This window comes from Leuresthes tenuis, unplaced genomic scaffold, assembly GCF_036924035.1.
Source record: "Leuresthes tenuis unplaced genomic scaffold, fLeuTen1.0.hap1 SCAF_4, whole genome shotgun sequence".
Taxonomy (NCBI): Eukaryota; Metazoa; Chordata; class Actinopteri; order Atheriniformes; family Atherinopsidae; genus Leuresthes; species Leuresthes tenuis.
The window spans coordinates 13,983,783-14,003,728 of NW_027325358.1; the positions used below are offsets into that span (position 1 = coordinate 13,983,783).

The following is a 19,946-nucleotide window of genomic DNA, read 5'->3' on the forward strand; positions in this document are numbered from 1 at the left end:
AAAATATAAAGCAGAAAAAGAAAATATCTACATATGTAACCCTGTGTTTATGATGTACCTTCATTGTGTTGATTAAACACACCGACGATTTCAGTCGCTGAAAACTGACATGAAAAGTCACATGCTGCCTCCTAGTGGTTTTTACAGAGAATCTGTATCTGTACTTCAGCTGGGGAATTGCTGTAAATAACTGACCAATTTTCATCTGAATTCAGTTAATGATAAGTAGTTAAATTCATTTGAATAATCAGGAAGTAATACATTCCTAAACTAATGATGCAAGAGATACATAACCCCACAACCACCATAGACCATGAATCATAACTGCCAGCAGAGCTGCGTTACCGTACTAATCATATGCTCGACTTAAGTATACAGTTCTATTTCTGTATGAAAAGAAAAGGAAGATAAAATATAACCACAGAGTACAATGCGACAAATTGTTTTTTACATTTTCTTTTTTTTTTATTAATGAAGTCAGAGTAAATTTACTGCAGTAATTTATTTAAAATCCAGGTCAGTTTATCCGGTCAATAATCAGACTGTTGTGAGTAAACACATGGGAGAATATGAACATATATACAATCTCCACTTACATGTATAACCAAATAGCTCAGAAGGTTGACAGTAACACAAAAAAACGAAAGGTCGACTCAATACCTCTTGAACCTGTGATGACAAACACTATAAAGTTAATTCAGCTGAGAAATATCAAAAACATTCACAAATCCAGGTCCAATGTGGACTACATCTAGCATTCCTCTCACTTACAGACAACCAGTCAATGAATACCTTATGAGTCACATGACACAAATGAGATTCATCCTCTTGCTTATGCTGGCCATATAAAAAAAAAAAATATATACATCTCTCTTCACATTCAAGTATAACATTACTGGAAAGTAACATTCACAGGTGAGAGAGAGAGCCGATCAGTTAAATCATTAGTTTCAATCCGAGAGTTCATCAAGATGTGTGGACCTTTCCAAGCTTTTACAAGCCGAGCCACGGGTTGTCCTTATAGATTATTCATTTATTTGCAGGAATTTATGGCTGAACCACAGAGTGAATATTCTCTCACCAGTTTGTATTTGCTTACTAAATCAATTCTTAAGACAGAAAAAGTCTGCTCTTAACAGAAATGATGAAAAACAATTAAAAAAAACACTGCACATTATGTTGTAAAAGAAGGTTTTTGTCCTGCTCAACTGTGTCAAGACCTTTGTGTGTGAACCATTAATATAAAATACACCCTTAATATGAAAAAGAAAGATTCATTATAAAAAAAAAATGCTATCAAATAACAGTGGTCTGGGTAAAATAGTTACTGTCCAAGAAAAATGTCTGAGGGCTGTGATTATTCTGCAAAGAAAGTAAACAAAAGTGGTCAACAACAAGGCAAGACAGCGAGCCTTAAATTCTGCTTTGCAGTCCAAACTACAACATGAGCAGAAGACGGCCGTCTGACCCCTGTTAGAGGTCCCATTAGCGTCAGTGTTACAGTACTCAACCAATGTTTCGATGAGTTGCACGAGTAAGAAAATGTAAGGAAGCAGCCAGTGTGTTTGTGTGTGTGTGTGTGTGTGTGTGTGTGTGGGTTGAATTGTAGAGATTAAGACTGGAAGGAGATTAGAACTAAACAACCAGAGCACTGAACTCCATCACATCACGACAGGGGAGTCATTAACCCTCAAACATCATCTGTTTGTGTGTGTTTGTGTGTGCTTGTGTGTGCGTTACACTGGCAACCAGGAGTAATGTCAGATCTTGACTGATGCAGTCGACAGAGGGAAGGGCATTTTTTAAGACGCATGGAAAATGATGACAGCACTCTTGCATGCACACTCGCCTGCGTGTGCTGTACACACACACGCACGCACACGCACGCACGCTCGCTCGCTCGGTATCTGTGTCACACAATGAATCACAGGCTGAGTACACTGACAGTAAGAGGCAAGAACATCAAAGAGACACAGCGGTGCGTTTTGCAGAGCATCATCCCTCCTTCTTGCTTCCCCAGCTGAACAGTTTGGACATGGGAGACTTTTTCTTTGTTTTTTCCTTCTTGATGTCTAAAAGAGAAAGAAAAGAAGACTCCAAATAAACACAAACTTGTACAGGGCTGTACACAAAGTGAGAATGAACTGTGAAACTCTGGCATTAACTTTATTAATTCATTCCTCTGAAATGGCTAATCTTTAGCCCACCGTCTGCATACACTCACTGAAACATGACCTTTCACTGAAGTTCAATAAATCTCCTCAATTTCAGCTCCGCATTGCTGATCATGAATTGCAAATGAAGCCGGCTTTAACTCTGTTCTATCAGAGGGTCAAATTAAACGCCTGCATTATCCATTTGTGTAATAGGAATGATGCTGACCAAAAAAAAAAAGAAGCAGGGGAAGCATTGTGTTAGATGCATTTTCCATTAGCTGACATTAGATCAAATTAAATGAAAACATTACTCAATGGCACCCTGAAAAAGTTCACACACACGCACCGAAACTTCCATAAAGCACAATGAGAATTTTATCCACTTCAATTAGAGATGCACGTGATGAAAATTCACAACTTCATAATCTATCAACCAAATAAGTTGTGGGGACACTAAGGTTGTGATAACTAATCAACAGAACAGGAGCGGGTGCCAGTGGAGGCAGTCGAAACACTCACTGAAATTCTTCATCATCTTGTTTAGCTCCTCATCTTCCTCTTCCTCCCTGAGACAAGGAAGCACAAAGAGAGAACATGGATTAACGGCAGTCCATACCTGTGAGAGCATAAACTGTATTCCTACAGTGTACCAAAACTAAGAAACAGTAAGTGTTATAAAAATTATTGTATTAATTGTATATGGAGCAAAACCTTCTATTGCAAAATGGATTTAACCGTTTCCTGTCGGTGTCCAGAACTCCTCACTTTGTGCTCATTTCTGAGGATTTTCACTTTACTTTTGTTCTGTTTAGAATTGCTGTCCTAAAATTGAGAAGCCGTGTTTAAAGGGCTACTTTGTTTTTTTCATGTGGGGTTGTGTGAAGTACTTGTGAGTAGTCAGGGTCTTGCCTGCAACAGACAGCAGTCATGACACTCCGTTTGAGAATCAGGGAGGAATTCTAACCAGGAAGTAAAGCTAAGAGCTACCCAGAAGTGGACCAAAGAGCTCAAGCCTAAAAACTACCACAGTAGTTCAAGTGAACGCCATATATAGAGAATATTATACAGTTTTTAACTGAACAACGTTTGTGCTGTTGCACGTCATTCCATGCACAATGGCTGCTCAATGTTTCCTGCCGCTGATCAGCTGTGACTCGGGGAGTCTGCCAGTCTAATCCCAAAACACCAACGACAAGACAGTAAAAATTAATAGAAAGCGTGGAGAAGCACAAACATGTAACATCCTTCAAATCTTTGCATATGTGATGCCCAGCAGTGAGTAATCCAACAAGTCTGACACAACTCCCAATGGACTCAGCCGATCAGTGGGAGGGCTCATTTCGCGCCCACCATGCATGCAATGACGCAGAGCAACACGGATGTTGCTCAGTTGACAAAATAATAAAGGAAACAATAAAACTTTGTGTAACAGTCAGTGTAGATAGCATTTGCTCATACTGCTATGACATTTTTGAGGTTTGAGTTGTTTTTTATGCCAAAAATGAGCTCTTATGTGCTCCCTTGTGAGCCACAGCTTGAGAATCCCACATTGATTCTTCAAACCGAGTGCTCTGACAACTGTCCATTTGATTTATTTATCTTTTTTAAAAGGAACATCACTTTAAAAAAGAACTGTATGCTGTTAATCTAAGATGACATTTAACCATATTCACATCCTAGCTTTCATACACAACGTACTCAGTCTCCTCCCGTTTTTTTAAGTGTAAAAACTCACCTCAGTCTGTCCTCATCCAGACCCTCGACAATAGCGTTTCTGTCATTGACAATCTCCACCAGTTTTTCCATCAACTGTTCCTCTCTCTTCTTGTCCCAGGCCGTTTTCAAATGTTCTGTGCACACAAACAGAGTTTAGTTTTTTTGCTTCTGCTGTAGACTGTTGAAACTGTTCCTCTGAAGTCCTCACCTGGTTTCTCCATCAGCGTCCTGAGCTCCTGCTCAACGCTGGGCTGCTGTTCCTCCAGGTCCTGAGTTCTTCCACTGCACATGATGAGAAACAGACAAACATTAAACATAAGTCAAGCAGCATATATTTTCAGACTGGACCAGGAAAATAAAAAAAAGCAGATTTAAGGAGGTGTCTTGTTAGCTACTGTAGATAAGGCTTGCTGATAAATTCTAGGAAGTGTGGTGCATGTACAATAAAGAAGACTTAATGCCAGTTGCACCTTTAGGTTTTATCATAATTTACATCAATATCAATTCAAACTGGCATCAAATGTTTTTTTTCCTGATTGACTCTCCTGTTAGCTCTTTACCTGTTAACAAGTCTACTTCATTAAGAATGAATTTAACTGCGTCTGCCAGCTGTTCAGAGCAGAGGAAGTGGTGTACGGAGAGTGAGTCAAAACTGAATAGCTGTAAGATGTAAAATGAGCAGCCAAAATACTGTAAGAGGGGTTATAATTAGTACATTTAATGTACTACATTATATCTACTATATAGGTTTTGTGGTGGCAACAAAGTGGCCAGACGTTATTAAACCAAAAAGTTCTCATCATGTCTATCTCTAAGCCTTTTCAGCATTTATGTATCAAAAGAAGAAGTGCCGTGTATGCGTTCTAAAAAGGCATCCTGCCTCAAACTTCTGTTTGGTCAGTGAAGCCGGTGGGGGTGGGGCGGGTGCTGCCTCATTCCTTGCTGTGGGATGGAGGGAGGAGGACACTGGGAACTCAAACTGTCAACCTTCTGGCCACAAGTCTGTTTTGCTAATCGCTAAATAGTGGCATAGCCCTTTTTCTTAGTGTGTGTGTGTGTGCACTCACATATACACGAGCTCAGACTCCCGACGCATGGCCACCTGCTTGTTCCTGATCAAGCTGAACCATTCAACCATAAGCTCATTCATGAGAGTGTCGTCGTCACCCTCTGAGAAAACACACTCAGTTAGTCACAGATACACTCCCTCCTCCGAGTCTGCCTGTTAGTTCACACCATGTTCCGACTAGAGGAGGCATGTGCATTCTGAATGGGTTTATCTCACCTTCCTCGCTGCTGCGCAGCTTCATCTCCAGGTCAACACCTCTCCTCTCCAGTTCATTCAAATTATTTTCGATCTCGTGAAGCTCCCTTATGATGTCCTCTTTGGGAATGTAGTCTGGCTTTGTCTGCAGATGTGACACACATGGGCAAACAAAATTAAGTTTTAATTTGCATCCCATCATTGACACATAAATGACTGTTTTCCTGACTTTATTTTTTTTTAGTTTTAACTTCTTTACATTTAATATTCAGCTCTGTACATTTACTATTCCTTTGCCCTCAGCACCACCAAACAGCATTAGCTGGTTAAATGAACAGAAGAATTGCAGGTAAAACGCTCTCATTCCTGTTGCAGCGGACCCAACGGGAGTCATACTGAAGCAGGCTTGAACACACACCTGCAAGTCAGATATACAGCTATCTGTACATTCATTTTTATGGGTAATTAAGTGAAAAATCATTCAACTTCCCCTGACCAAAGAAGGTCCAGCATCTCAAAGCCCATCAATCCTACTGGACTTGTAATATCAGTAAACTTCTTTTCTGGGTTGAACTGGCCTTGTCCTAACCTTGTTTACTCTCTCTGTAAAGTGTTCCAGAAGGATTTTTCTTGTGAAATAACACAAGATAAACTGAGCTAAATACCAAAGAGGTATTGGATAAACACTTCCAGTGGGTTGAAATGGTAGCATCTTGACATTTTTCCCTTCAGCCTGTGGTTTGAAATCTGTTGCCTTTTGCAATAAAACAAATAGCTATACGTTTATTTATAGAAGAGAATTGTATGGAACACATTTAAAATATGGAATTAGTTTAGGAGTCAGTTAGATTGACATGCTTTGTCCAGTGTATGTTGTGGTTTCATACTAAGTATTTCTGATCTGATAAAACAAAGGTGATCAACAAAACAGGGTCATAGCTATAATGTATTAGCATGTTTAATTATAAGGCCTCCTGATTCTGTAAGGGCTTTGTGTGTCCAAGCTGTGACTCAGGATGTTCACACTCTTTTATACGTGCAAGGCACAGTCTGTTACATGTCTATTGCAGTGTAAAATCTTTCAGAGCGCACTAAACCAACAGCTGTGAACCTGCTGAGCATGCAGAAATGTTTTGCCACGACTGAATTTATCAGGATTTTGGCTTAAGACATTTTTGAAAAAAATTCAAGGTCCTGCAAAATACCCGAATTTTGATCCTTTTTGAATCCCCTTAGAAAATATGTAATCCCCATGAGATCCTATATCTTTTATTTGCAATTTAAAACAAACCTTACCCTATTTTTAAATTTTGACGAACACAACTATTGCTGAAATGTGTCAAACAGAAAAGAAGAGCACAGATGCTAGCTACGAAGAGCAACTTTGCTACTGTAGACCGATTTGATGCCCATGCATGGGAAGCCTCAGCCCAGCAGACAAAGTGTGCGCCTGTTCCCGGCTTTACAATCTACTTGTGCGACTGGGCAGAAAGATCGTGTGTCGTGACAGAGTGAGCAACAGAGCAAATCATCGACATACGATTTTAGGTTCAAATGTGAGCATTTTAGCAATCGGTTTCAAGAATTTATTGAAAGGTTCCAATTTTGAAAAGCAGCAAAAAAAAAAAGTTGCTTGGATAGTGTGAAAAGTTGCTAAATCAAGTAACACAAGTGAAACATTGTTCCCGGATTGCGGGAAGGTGATGCTGCAATCTGAGGATGGACAAAAATGTGACAAGCACAGTCTCTCCGTCAGAGGGTCATTACCTTAGAAATCTTTGACTCTGACTTGGTGCCGTTTGCGGTCTGCTCTTTCTGGCCATTCTGTAATCCTGAGTGGAAATAGGTAGAATATACAAAGTGATTTAATAAAGCTGAGAACAAGAGAAAAATAAGAAGAAACCCCTGAAAAAAAATGGAAATGATTGCCATAGTAACAATTCTTATATTAATATTAAATAGTACTAAGAAGTGTTAGAGTATTGTTCTGCTGCTTGTACAATTCATATCTAATTTGAACAAAAATCGCAACACAGGTTACTACATTTTTACCCTTTGATGCTGGTGAAGTCACAGAAATGCTCGGGCTGGCGAGATGAGAGGAGGAAGAGGAAAGCCCGACAGAAGGCTCTGAAGTCTTTCTAGATCCATTAGGCCACGGCTTAGGGGAAGACAGTGGAGCGCCTGCAGGTCTGTGGATGGATGAAGAAAGAACAGGCCAAGAGTTAGAGAATTAAAACAACAGTTAATTTACCTCCACAAGTAGTCCCCCCTTTTTTTTTTTTTTGTCTTGCTACAGTCTGTAGCTTTGATTCATGAGAGAGAAAGTAAAGGTCATGTAGGAAAGGAACTCTGAGCAATGAGCATATGTTGCACCACAGAGAACTCTGCTCAGTCCTGACACCATTTGGGGCTAACACGCATGTGGCGGAAGAGGAGAGACCGAGAGCTCCGACTACAAATGATGGCTGAGCCATTTGGAGGAGCAGCAGGTACAGGCTTCCTGTGGGAGGAATGTTTGGAGAGACGGATGGAAGACTGGAACACAGGCTGGATGGATGGACAAGACATCAGGAGAAAAAAAAAAGGGAGCCTCGACAGTTAATGCTTCATGATGTTAATATGCTGAGAGTCCACCTGTGTACAGACACTCCCCGTTGTTATGACAACAGCAACGGGAGCCAGGCGATACGAACTGCTCAGAACCATAGAGATAGTGACAACACAAATAAAATAAGTATGTAAATAAGTCTTACTTTGTTTCTTTGGAAACATGCTTGAGCTTCAACCTCCATTCCGCTGGAGACTCATTTTCTGACACTGTTGAAAAAAAAAAAAAAAAGGGGGAAATTCATTGAAACAAACTAATTGTTTTTCACTTTTCACAAACAATTAGGAAAGGAGGTTGTTTTTATTCCGTTTTTCATTTAATAAACTGTCTCGATTTGCAAAATCAGTTCAAGTTAATGATTGTTTGTCCTGCATTCATTTTACTTTGATTTATAACATAAACAATCTTCGACTCTGTGTCAGACAACTTTTAGTGGAATGAATTGGTGTCCTTAGAACGCAATTAGATTATTTTTTCTTTTACTTGTAAGATTAGTCTTTTAGTATTTACTTTGTTCTGCTGCTTACTAAAGTAAGTCTTTATATATATATATATATATATATATATATATATATATATATATATATAGCGACAAAAGGTAAAGTTAAGTAAGTCTTTACATCTATAGCGACAGTATGTAAAACTTTGAATGAAAGTTGTTGTAGAATTTATACAAAATAGTTTCATAAGCAATTAGTCTAAACATTTAGTGACTAAATGAAATCATAAAATTATATGTTGTTATGTAGGTTTTTGCCTATACTGTAAGCACATAGTTTTAAGTAAATGACAGTTTTAAGGTTCACACTTTTTTTTTGTATCAAGGGTTTTATTTTCATCTATTTTTTTTTTTCTCAAACCAATAAACCAACTCAAGTAGCCATGCTAATCTGTATTGTTTTAATATGTTGCTTAGCCCAAGAAAACATTTTAAAAATCACACACACCTTCACACACAAACACATTAGCCAAACACAACATTTCAGCCCTAATGGACTTTGTGCGATTTCACTTATCAGATACACTGTATTTACTGTGTGTAATTATTTTTTATCTATCATCTCATCCAGCAATGAAATGAATCAGGAGGGGAGATGTGGCAAAAGGAAAAAAGAGAAAACGCTGCACACCACAACACCAATGTGAGTGTGTATGACTTTAACCTGATGTGTTGGGTGATGTTCTGCCGGTCTTTAAGCCTCCTCTGTCTGGAGTCCTGTCTGTGTTTCCGTTCCTGCCGGCCGGGCTGCGAGCAGGACTGCGAGCAGGGCTCTGGGGCTTCACAGGCTGCAGGTCTGCGAGGAGTGATGGGTCTGCTTTCAGCCTCACCCTCCCTCTGACACCTTCTGTCTCCCTTTTAGGTGTCTCTACTTGAGACTGAGGCCTGAAAAGTGGTGGTAAACTCATTAAATGCCATTCTTCACCAGTAGAGGTCAGACTTAAACAGGATGTAAAGATGAATCCTGTTCTTGAGTGTGTCTGAGGTTAACTACTTACTTGTCTGTTTTCTTGAGAGCCACAGTCGTCCACGATGGCTTATTGTTGTTATTGTTGCTCTCCTCAGCTAGTTTCTTAGAGATGAAGGCCGCTGCTGATGCTTTTGTCTTATTACTCTCATGGTTTTCTTGTTTCATGCGAGCCATGCCACCCACACCTGTTGTTTTAGCTGTATCCTTACTCTTATCCACATCCTTAACGTTTACAACCACAGTTACAGCCTGACCTGCCCTTACATCCTGTGTCTTACCACTCAAACTCTGACCTTTATTTATGTCCATGCTGATGGTTGTCGTCTTCTTCTCTTCGTGGTTAGGAGTGTTATCTGTCTGGAAGAACTTTAGCTTGTTCTCTCGCGTCTTGGCCGCAGTAACTAAAGTACGAGGAGCAGCGGTGGGTCTAGTGCTGATTGAGGTGGTCGTAGTGAAGGTAGTGTTATGAGAAGGTGTGGATTTGGAGACGAAGGTTGTTAGACTTTCCTTCGCAGCAGAAGCAAGACCTGATGCAGGCCGGGAAGAAGGTGAAGTAGAAAATGTGCTGGAGACACTGGGAGGGTTGCTGGTTTTCTCTGTCAGCCATGCTGGTCCCAGTCTGGACGGTGTGTGAGCTGGAGTTGTTGTGTTGGCTTTACTGGAATCAGGTTGTGGAGTGTATTTGGAAACATGGGTGTTTGTGGGTAAATCCCACAGCGGTGAGCTTATGTTTGTTGATAGCAACCTGAAATACAGAAAACACAACGTGGTTACATGAGGAAAGTCTTCCAGGGCTCATAAACAAGCTGCTTTTTTAACGTGAACACTGTCCTGGAAAAATCTAAATGTTGCAACTTTAAAATCATTCACAATCAAACCAAGACCGTAACCTGACATCGTCACAATAGAGCTCCATAATGTCACTGTGAGTCATATGAAAGAAATTATTTCACAAATGCATTGCTAGCTAATTAATTAACTTCAGGTAAAGTCAATAAGCTTATGTACCCTTTTATCCTCTTTTGTACATTTCAAAATAATGGTCAAACTACTGAGAGGCTGATTTTGTGATATTTTAGAAACTTTGGTGCTTCTTTTTTTTCATTAAATACAAAGTTGAGCCAAAAGAGAGAAAATATAACGGAACAAAATAAAATAGAAAGACTTACTCTGACTGAAGTGAAATTATGTTATTTTTAATTCAATGTTCTTCTTACTGACTAACTGATTAAAAAGATAAATGCTCTTTGATGTAGATCAAGGAAATGAAAACTTGTGTTGGAATCTGTCCAAGTAAACCGACTCATTTGAGTTAGAGGTTAATATTAGACTTGATACCTCACTACATTTATCCAGCAGCATTAGTAACTGGTTAACTTATCAGTTGAGGGCTATCGCACAATACATATGAGGAACTTATAAAATCTAAGGATATGCTGAAACAGTTTAGACAGTAAACCCTTTCATCATTATCTTGATGAATGTACAGAGCGTGCCTCGGGGCATTTATCAATACTTTCTGAAATTTTACAAACTCAGAGTTAATGGGGAAGATAATCAGCAGATTAATTCATGCTAAAACTAATCTTTTACTGTAGTTGGACACCAAATTTTAAAAATGAGCTCAACTTCAGCCAACTACAACAGTAAAATCCTGTTTTATATTAATGCGAGAGTGAAGTCTGCAGACACAGGGACCATTTTTTGTACCTAATACTTTTGCACGGAACACTTAACTTTTTTTTTTTTTACATGGTAATATTATGTAGTTTGCTTAAAAAAAATATTCATGTACAGTATACAATCAATAAGCATTTTTTGCAGGAAATTTCTTCAGTGATAGAAGTTCACTTTGATCAGAATTCAGCAGATATTATCTTCCGGCAGCATCGGTGTCCTTACTTTGCGCAGTGTCTGTGATAGAGCTTCCCCTCCACTAGATGTCGCTGCACCAGGTGGACATGTTTATGACAGGACACACATTTGTTACTCAGAGTGCCTGTCGGATGGGATTTCTCAACATGAACACCCTGGAAGAGAAAAAGAGAAGGTCCTGATGAGGAACTTCACTCATGAAAACATACTCATGGGTGCTTTTGTTCATTTTGTAGTAGCATGTTCATCTATTGCAGCTGACAAAGCTAAGCATTACTATAGTCATTTAGGTTTTTCTGAATGGCTTTGACTTGTTGAATTTACACATTCTGCCTTGAAAAGTATTTCCAAAAAAAATTATAATAATAAAAAATAAACACACTTTTGCACTTTGCACTTTTGGAAATCGAGCACCATCTTAATTAGAAAAGCAGTATGAGGTATCCATGTAGCATAGGTTACCTGTGTTGAATTCCTGATCTGCTTTGGTGAAGGAGAGGGCTTTGTAATGTTGGAAGAGGGAGGAGGACTGTTCTCTCTTGCCGGCTTAGCAGAGGCAAACACCTTGGACACCACAGGCTGGTTCTTCTTCCCAGAGGGCTCATTGGTGGGGGCCTCAGCTGGACGCTTTATACCTCCCATACCACCAACTGTGTGCACACAGATTTCAGAGATGAGATGAGGAGAAATGGGCAGAGGCAAGGACGAACACAGAGATTCAGTATCAATACTCACTGGGGGAGCGTCCGTGGAAGTAGTTGTAGTATTGCGAGACGTAGGTCAGAATGCTGAGACGATCAGGAATTTTAAGAGCCACCATGTCTTCTGCATCCAACAATGCTGGAATTCCCAGCTCCTCCTCTGCAACTCTAAACGCCTGCAAATGAAAGTAAACTTTAACCAACATAATAGAACAAGCTCAAAGTGCCAAAGAAAAAAACAAATAAAAGCATCCATAAACATTCACAAATCTTTAAAAGCTTCCAACACCACCTTCGAGGCATCCTTTTAGAGAATGGATGTCATAAAGGTAATAATGAAATCAATGAATAAGATAATACATATTCTGAGATTTATGTATTTTAACTTTTACTACAGGACCACATTTTGACACCTTTAAGCTTAAGTATGTTAGTTATGTATATATAGTTATGTAATTGTTATATGTTTTACATTTTGAAGACTCAATATGAACATGAGCTTACTTTCTCCTCAAACAAAAAGTGAGTGGCTATGTGTCTTTATTTACAGAAAAAAGACTAAATCCACACTTGATTAAGTAAGACTTAAGAGTGAGAGTGAGACAGGAATTTCCAGAATCACATTCACCAGTTCCTTGGTAGAAGAAGAAGAAGAAAACAAGCAGAGGCAAGCCAAGGAGCACCAGAGTGGTTATGTAGTAATCAGATAAGAGAGCCATAAAAACTACATTGATCAAGCCATTGCTCAAGAGCACTTTAAGTTGAGGGTAGTGTCATGTAATTGTTGCCAAATTTGAGCCTTCACCTCTCACGAGCACTTTCTCCTGTTTGTTCCCATGTTAGATCTATTGCCAGAATCAGACCTCAACACCAAAGCCCGAGCATAAAATGAAAGTAAAGAATGCATCAAAGCAGCCAAAATCGCAGCACCACACTGAACCACTGTGTTTGGCGCGTGTGATCCAACATAATGTGGCACTGAAGCAACATCCAGAGTAAACAGACATGTAAAAAGCAACAGATTTGACTGCAAAGTATATTCTTAGATCATTTTCTCAAAAGGCAACAACTTTATTTTAGCAACAACTTTAACACGGCAACCACTTTAAGAAGCATTCCACTGCTTCTCACAGGGTTCATCGACATTTAATATATGAAAAAAAAACCTCTATTCAAATGTTGTGAACCTCACAATACTTGTTACAGTGGGATGCGGGTCAATTTGTGACAAATCATCAGTTTCAGTTTCAAGAGTAAACTGTCCTGTGTTTCAGATTTACTCCATTTAATCCATTTAGGCCTGCAGTTCTTGTGATTTAAAAATTGAGTATGCCATAAAAGCAAAACTTCCATAAAACTGGTTGATTTTAAAAGAGGTTAAATTGTTATACCATTTCAACTTTCAGTTGTTCCGCAAACTGGCCTGGGATAAGTTAGGAAGTAGATGTAGACCAACAGTAACCCTGACAACAGAGGGGATGCATCATTGTTTTTGACTGCAAATTTAGTTTAAATGTAATTTCACCTTGGGATTAATAAAGTACTATTCAATTAATTTAATTCAATTCAGAGCAAAGACCTCCCAACTCAGGAAAGAGAGCGCACAGATGTGAAATTATTGTAGACAAAACCTCTGTGTGAAAATGATGTCTCATGCTCCCTGAACCATCCATTTACAATTTGAGCCCAATAAATCCAGTTATTGTCATCTTGGAATGTGCCAAAGAAGAAAAATGGACGGAATAAACCTGGAAAAATCTGCTCTTTCAGCATATTCAGGTAGTCAGCTGACCTCAGTTTTTGGGCACATGGTGTTGCTGAACCTGGACCTGAGCAGCTGAAGCAAACTCAGATCATAGCGCTGCCCCCACAGGCTTGTACAGTAGGAATGAGGCATGATGGGTGCAGAACTTCACCGCTCTTCTTACTCAGGAGGGCCCATCACTCTAGAAACAGTAAATCTGGACTCGTCTGAGCCCATGTTCCTCATCCATTGCTCCAGAGTCCAATCTTTTTGCTCCCTGCAAACGGAAGACATTTTTTCCTCCACCAGAAAAGGGTTTTTCTTAAAGCTACGCGACTGTTTAGCCACAATACCTTGGCTCATCTTTGCATTGCGCATGTGAGAAATGCTCTTCCACGGTTAACCGCTGCCAAAAGTTCTACTTTAGATTATCTTCGATTTGATTTCACCAAAATGTTTAGGGTGATCATGACAGTTCAGGATTTTCTGAAGACTATATTTCTTCCTCAGGGATGATGGTTCACTGCTGTTCTTCCACGTTTTAATAATGTGTTGGAGGGGGTGGGGGGTGCAGTGTAATCAACAGTTAAAGTGTCGGACCTACAACACCATCAGAAAAACTGAACGTAAACATGTCTTACCAGCTTGTTGTTCTCGTAGACATTTTCCTTCTTCAGAGAATCAAAATTTCTGCAACAGAACAACATGACAACATGAGCAACAAAGCATGTGATCCATCTTTCTCACTGCCCTCATTTATTTACAAGCACAATGGAGGGAGCATATCTTCATTAGTCATGCATAGCTTCCTTCCTGCGACATGACAGTGAGACAGATCAGCATTGTGACTGCTGTGTCACTTATCCCACGCTCTAAAACTGAAAGCAACACAAAGCCAAGCCTGCATTAATCACAGGGTCTATATTGAGCAAGTGGAGCAAAGCTTTGAACCAATGCTTAGGCTTTTATCACTTTGTCCAGGCTGAGGGTAAAAACTGGAGTGGAGAAAAGTGTAGATTTCCTCTTGAAATGATGGCACTGTGTGTTAATGTTCCTCCCTGAAACAAAACGAGGTGTGAGGAAAAATAAAGAGCAACTGGCCCAGATTCAGTTTGTGATAGCGAGTTATGAATTTGGAATATCTGAAAAACGAACCGTCTGATCTTATTCAAGCCAGCATGTACCCATGTCATTTATACCGTAGCTTCCAGGTACAAACCCATTGTTTCCTGGTGGAAACTCCGTCTGTAATTAAAAATGTTATGGGATTCAAGGGTTGACCTTTCTCTTTTTGTTTCCTGCAAGACTCAAAGATAAACACCAGACATTTTCCTTCCAGCACTCTGTGCAGAACTGGGATGATATTGTATAGACCACACTAATATATAGCATGATAAATATTACTCTGATCAGTAAAAAAAGAAAAATAAGATATTTATCACTACATAAAATACCCCCAAAAAATGTCACCTTTATGGAACGGATTTACATTACATTAATCTTAACCTCAACTTTACTTAAGGTTAATAAGTCATTCAAACATTTTCCTTTCAAAACTGACAACTATTTTTCAAACAGTTGGCTCTACTAATCACATGTCAGATAAAGAGCTCTGAAGGAAGCAAATAACAATTGGACAACATTATTAGTCATGGTTTAAAGGTATCCTCAGTGTTTAATCCAATCAAACCTGATGCATCACACTAAGGTTACTTTTGACAAGAGAGTTGTTTAATCATTTTTAAGACACAAGCTTTTTCATTATCAATAAACAGGACGTACAAAGTCAATCATTTACAATAAAAGCCTATGGTTTAACTTCTCATGTGCTTTTTCCTTGACACTTTATCACATTTTTCAGGAAACTCAAGTTTAAGAGGATTTTGTTTTAATTTAAATAAGCTATGGGTCTGAAAGTGTCAAGTTTAAATCATGAGTTTAAATCTTTTGAGGAAAGGGACTTCACTTTTTTTTTTTTTATCTGAGCAAGCTCCAAACAAAGATTCTGTGAGGAGAATAAAATCCTCTAAAATACAAGGAAACCTGACAGAAATCGACACACAGAGGGAGGCCAGATGCTTTTACTAGTTGGACAGACTGAAAAGCACAGGATGAAAAAAAAACATTGGCCAGGACACTTCGGTCTGTAACTTCAGACTAAAAACACGAGGACATCTTAAAGAGTCTAGCTTTAGCACTTGAGTGTAAACCAAAAGCCATCATCGCCAAGGCCATAAGAACAACCAGTCTATACAATCAGACTCAAGAATCTGAAGTAACCAGGAATCTCTCCTCACCTGCAGAGTAAAGCTAGCTGCAGCTGACTAAAAGATGCTGTTAGCTACCGGCTGACTGCCCACATTTCCCTCTGTGACTGCTAATGAGTTCCATTAGAGTTAGACCAACATCACCAAGCTAACAATACGTCAGTACGTTCACCTGCAGAGTTGGGTCTAGCTACAGCTAAACTTCAACCTGACCATTTAATCTGACCATTATCCTTGTCCCAGTATACATGCATGGGAGTGGAATCAAGTTATTGACTGAACAATGTCAGATGTTGCAACACTATGGACTGCATTAAGAAACATTCAAGACATTCTAACTTTCCCTTTGAGACTTCATTGTCCATTTAAGGGAAGTTGAATTCAGTGCACAGACGTTGTCTTAAAGTTACTGGACTAGTGATTTTGTCAGATGATGCTGTGATAACAAAACAAGGATTTTATTAGAGCAGAGCGACAGTCTGGAAATGCTTTAAGTGACCACAGACTGACATGTGGTCTGGCTGATTTTAAGTCCCAATTTCAGACGCATGTTGCTGCCTGACAAAAGAAGTGGAAAAATATGTGATTGAGAGCAGCTTCATTCCAAGTTTGGTTGTATTAAAAATAAAATAACTTACATGATGCTTGCTGTCCTTACAAAAATATGGCATTTTGAAGCATTCGTCAAGCACCAAGGGTCATTTAAGTCTAGTTCAGTGTGTACGTGCAGAAGTGATTTGATCCCCAAGCACATTATCTGGGGGCTTTGAGAAGATCGATTCGGTACGGTTTTGCTCAAACTAACACGATATAGATTTTTTTTTTGTCTTTTCTTTTTTTTTTCTGTGTTACGCCAACATGCTCGCTGAATGAGCCCAAAAACTGGGCTATGAAGAGTTTGAGGTACAATTTAGGCTGCTGTAGATTTATGACAGGTTCTACAACCAGACTACGAAAGTTTCTAGATGAGAGGAAAGAACTTAAGTCAGTATTGATTGGTTACTTTAGGAGGCAAGAAGTCCTCATGATTCTGGACGAGAAGAAAAGATCATCAGCTGCTCAACAAATTCCACCACACTACAATGTTTGTCTTGCATTTAAGTTACGAACAGCTATGTCAACACACATCAACCCATGGTAGCTTTCTATTACAACTTTGGGAGCAGTGTGAATATTAAGTGAACAACCTGGAGTGTAGCTTCTCTTGTTTGTGTTGTGGTCTTGTTGGGCCTTTAGCTTTGCCCTGCAGCAGAAGAGACAAAAGACAAAGTGGACAAAGAGCTGCTTTTGAGGTGGCATGAAGTTGAGTGTAAAAAAATAGGGAAGATTGAAAGGCACGGCCATTGTCTGTGCTCCATAAATGTACTTCTTCATTTTTACAGCAGTAGCCATTCCTTTTCCGTTTTCATGGGCTTAGAGCCAAACACAATTGACCTTAATCTGTCAAAAGGTCAGAAAGACATGGGAGGACATTGGTATGAGGAACAAGAAGATGCCATCAAGACTGCAGACAAGTTGTGCGCTAATGAAAAATGGATGGAGAAAGGATGCCCATTTAAAAACTCTGTTTCATGTCCAATGGTGGCTGCTAAGTAGCAGGACCTCTTGGGTAGAGACATTTTTTGTAATGATTTTTTTTTCTTTTTTTTTGTGTGTTACAAATTCTTTTTAGTGGGATTCAACTTTAGGTGTTTGGATGCTTACATTACACAAATCTTTACAGCCATTATTTGCTTCCCTCTACTTTATGCCTGTTGTTCTTGACTGTTCACTGTCCAATTGTGAGATCACACCATAACATGTAACTGGGAGGAGTAAGTGTAAAGGTTGGTCCGATACGTCCTCATAAGAATAAAGTCCAGTTTAGATGTGTAGACACGCTGTCTTCAAAACCCCTAAATGACAAGCAGACCTCTGAGGGACCGCGTGGTTACACACTGGCCCCTTTGGTCCCTGCGCTCCGCTGAGTCCACAGCTGAGACCACAGCGGAGCCCTTCCTCCTGGTTTTCCTACCAACCCACAGAGCTCAAGTTTGTTCTTTCATAAAAAAACGGGTGAAATCTTCCTTAAAGTTGGGAGTAAAACCACTGACAGTGTTTCTACGGTTAACAGCGTGGCACAGGCAGGATTTATCTAAAAGAACATGAAAATCGGATGCATTTTCTCTTAGTTCCTGCCTTGTTCTTACTGTCAGCTCTACTTACATGAGATCCGGTCTGTGTTTGTGGATGAGGGCGCAGAAAGCCAAACCGTCCCTGAAGGACGTGGTCATGTTGGTGATGGACACATCCCGGTACCCCTCACACTGGACCCGGCACCACTGCTGCAGAGCCTTGATGGCCGCCATCCCGGAGAACAGAGCCGGACTGGACCGTAAGTGAGTGCAGCAGAGCCGCTGTTGCGCTCACAGAGCTCTCCCCCCGCCTCCCTCCGTCAGCAGTCTTCAAAAACTTTCCACAGCAGCTCGGACACACCAGATCCGGGAAACAACAATCTGACTGATGTCCGTGTGTGGGAATCACCTTTTCGCGTCTGACACAGAGGAGAGTTACTGCTTGTGACACCTGCGAAACGTCGACAGTGACGCGGCGTGGGTGGAGTTCTGCTTGTTGCTGTGCCTCTTAGACCTCTTTCTGTAATAGTCACACTGCCCTTTATATGCAACCGAAACCCCAGGGCTGTAGAAAAGCCTTTAAACATTTCAAGTCAAACTACAAGAGAAAAACATCCCAATAAGTTTATAAAAATCTTCCCATCAACCCTATCAATATACAATCAACCCTATTTGTGTTGCTGGCTGGATTGATTTTTAATCTCACCCCAGAATGACTACAAGTGTCCCTCACCCTATGCCTGTGTTAATTATGTGATATAGATGCATCCCCGTATCGTTAAAACCCCACAAATAACACCAGAAGCATGCAGGGAACAGTCTTGCTTAAAACATCTTAATAGAGAGCTCTTGTTAAGTGGGCAGACTTTTTTCTGCAGCTATTTTAGCAGCTTCACCAAATCAGCCAGTCTGGTCCTGTTTAGCAAGGTGTGTTGGTTACCTGACACCTGCCCTCGTCATAAAAGCAGCAGGGTGACAACATCTTTGTTTCTCCGATTCAAACATGTGAATACCTGCATAGACAACACCGTTTCTGTTTCTTCACTGCAGACTTCTATATTTAATATGTTGTATTCTACTAAGAGGATTTTGATTCAGTCATGTTTTACTGTAAAAAAAAGATGGAAAATGGTAACTGGGCAACAACGTAGCCACTTATAAAACACAGCAAGTGCCTGTCACCCAGACATACTCCTTTGCTGATGTAGTTTCTGCTAATGTTTCACTTTTCTCTGAGTTTTATCATCATTCACTCTTTGAATTATGTCATGTTTTAGCCAAACTTGATACATGACTCATAAAAAAAGTTTTTATTTGACGTTATACACCAAGCAGCTATATGATTATGAATATACTGAATTTGTTTAGCTTTTTGCCTTCAACACTTTGGTCAGCTCTGGTTTTTCTAAATGTGCTTTAAAAATAGAATTGATTTGATTATTACCAACGGCCTAATAAATGCCAAAACAGCTCAGACCAGTCAGGGCGTGGACAGGGAATATCTCTTGAAGTGTCTGGTATCAGGGCTTTTGTAAATAGATCCTCTGGGCCCTGTGAGTTGTGGTGTGGGGTCTTTGTGGACTGAGCTTGCCTCACACAGATGCAATCGGCTCCTGTCAGATTGGTACCTGGAGAAGCTGTAGACGAGTCTAACACTTCCAGTGGTTATGCTGGTTGTGATAGGTGTGCAGATTTGTTAGTCTGACCCAAACCGGCCTTTAAAATGCATGTCAATAAGTTAGTGAAACCAAGAGTGTAGAAAATGGAGCTTTCTCAAAAGTGGACCAACTCCACATAATGCAGCTGGGGGTCAAATTACTCAAATTACATACACTCAAGTGGACTCAAACTGGCCTAGGTGCTCCACGGTTCCCATAGAGTACAGAGAAAGTGAATTCGCTCGTGATAAAGAAGAACCACCAGGTATTGCGTGCATCTTTTTGCCATAACAGTAAAATGTACATTTTACATCGATATAGCCAAATTCTCGATAAAGCTGCTCTCGGTCACATATTTTTCCGTTTCTTTT

The 19,946-nt window shown here is 39.8% G+C and overlaps 1 protein-coding gene across 1 annotated transcript; it reads right to left on the minus strand.

Annotated features, from left to right (window-relative positions):
• Positions 1–1,855: 1,855 nt before the first annotated feature.
• micall2b (mical-like 2b) lies at positions 1,856–18,355 on the minus strand. Its single transcript, XM_072384686.1, has 16 exons — positions 18,009–18,355; positions 14,178–14,226; positions 11,827–11,968; positions 11,554–11,741; positions 11,119–11,246; positions 9,245–9,961; positions 8,911–9,131; positions 7,893–7,956; positions 7,189–7,328; positions 6,904–6,968; positions 5,158–5,281; positions 4,940–5,042; positions 4,081–4,154; positions 3,892–4,006; positions 2,676–2,722; positions 1,856–2,072 (listed from the first exon to the last, which is right to left on the minus strand). Exons 1-16 carry the CDS (start codon positions 18,149–18,151, stop codon positions 1,996–1,998), a joined length of 2,397 nt encoding a protein of 798 aa, XP_072240787.1. The 5' UTR covers positions 18,152–18,355; the 3' UTR covers positions 1,856–1,995.
• Positions 18,356–19,946: the final 1,591 nt, after the last annotated feature.

Coding starts and splice junctions, on each gene's coding strand:
- micall2b (XM_072384686.1), bottom strand. CDS start 18,151: ATGGCGGCCATCAAGGCTCTGCAGCAGTGGTGCCGGGTCCAGTGTGAG. Junction 6,969..7,188: donor GACTTCACCAGCATCAAAGG/GTAAAAATGTAG, acceptor ATTTCCACTCAG/GATTACAGAATGGCCAGAAA. Junction 2,073..2,675: donor CAAGATGATGAAGAATTTCA/GTGAGTGTTTCG, acceptor TTTCTCTTTTAG/ACATCAAGAAGGAAAAAACA.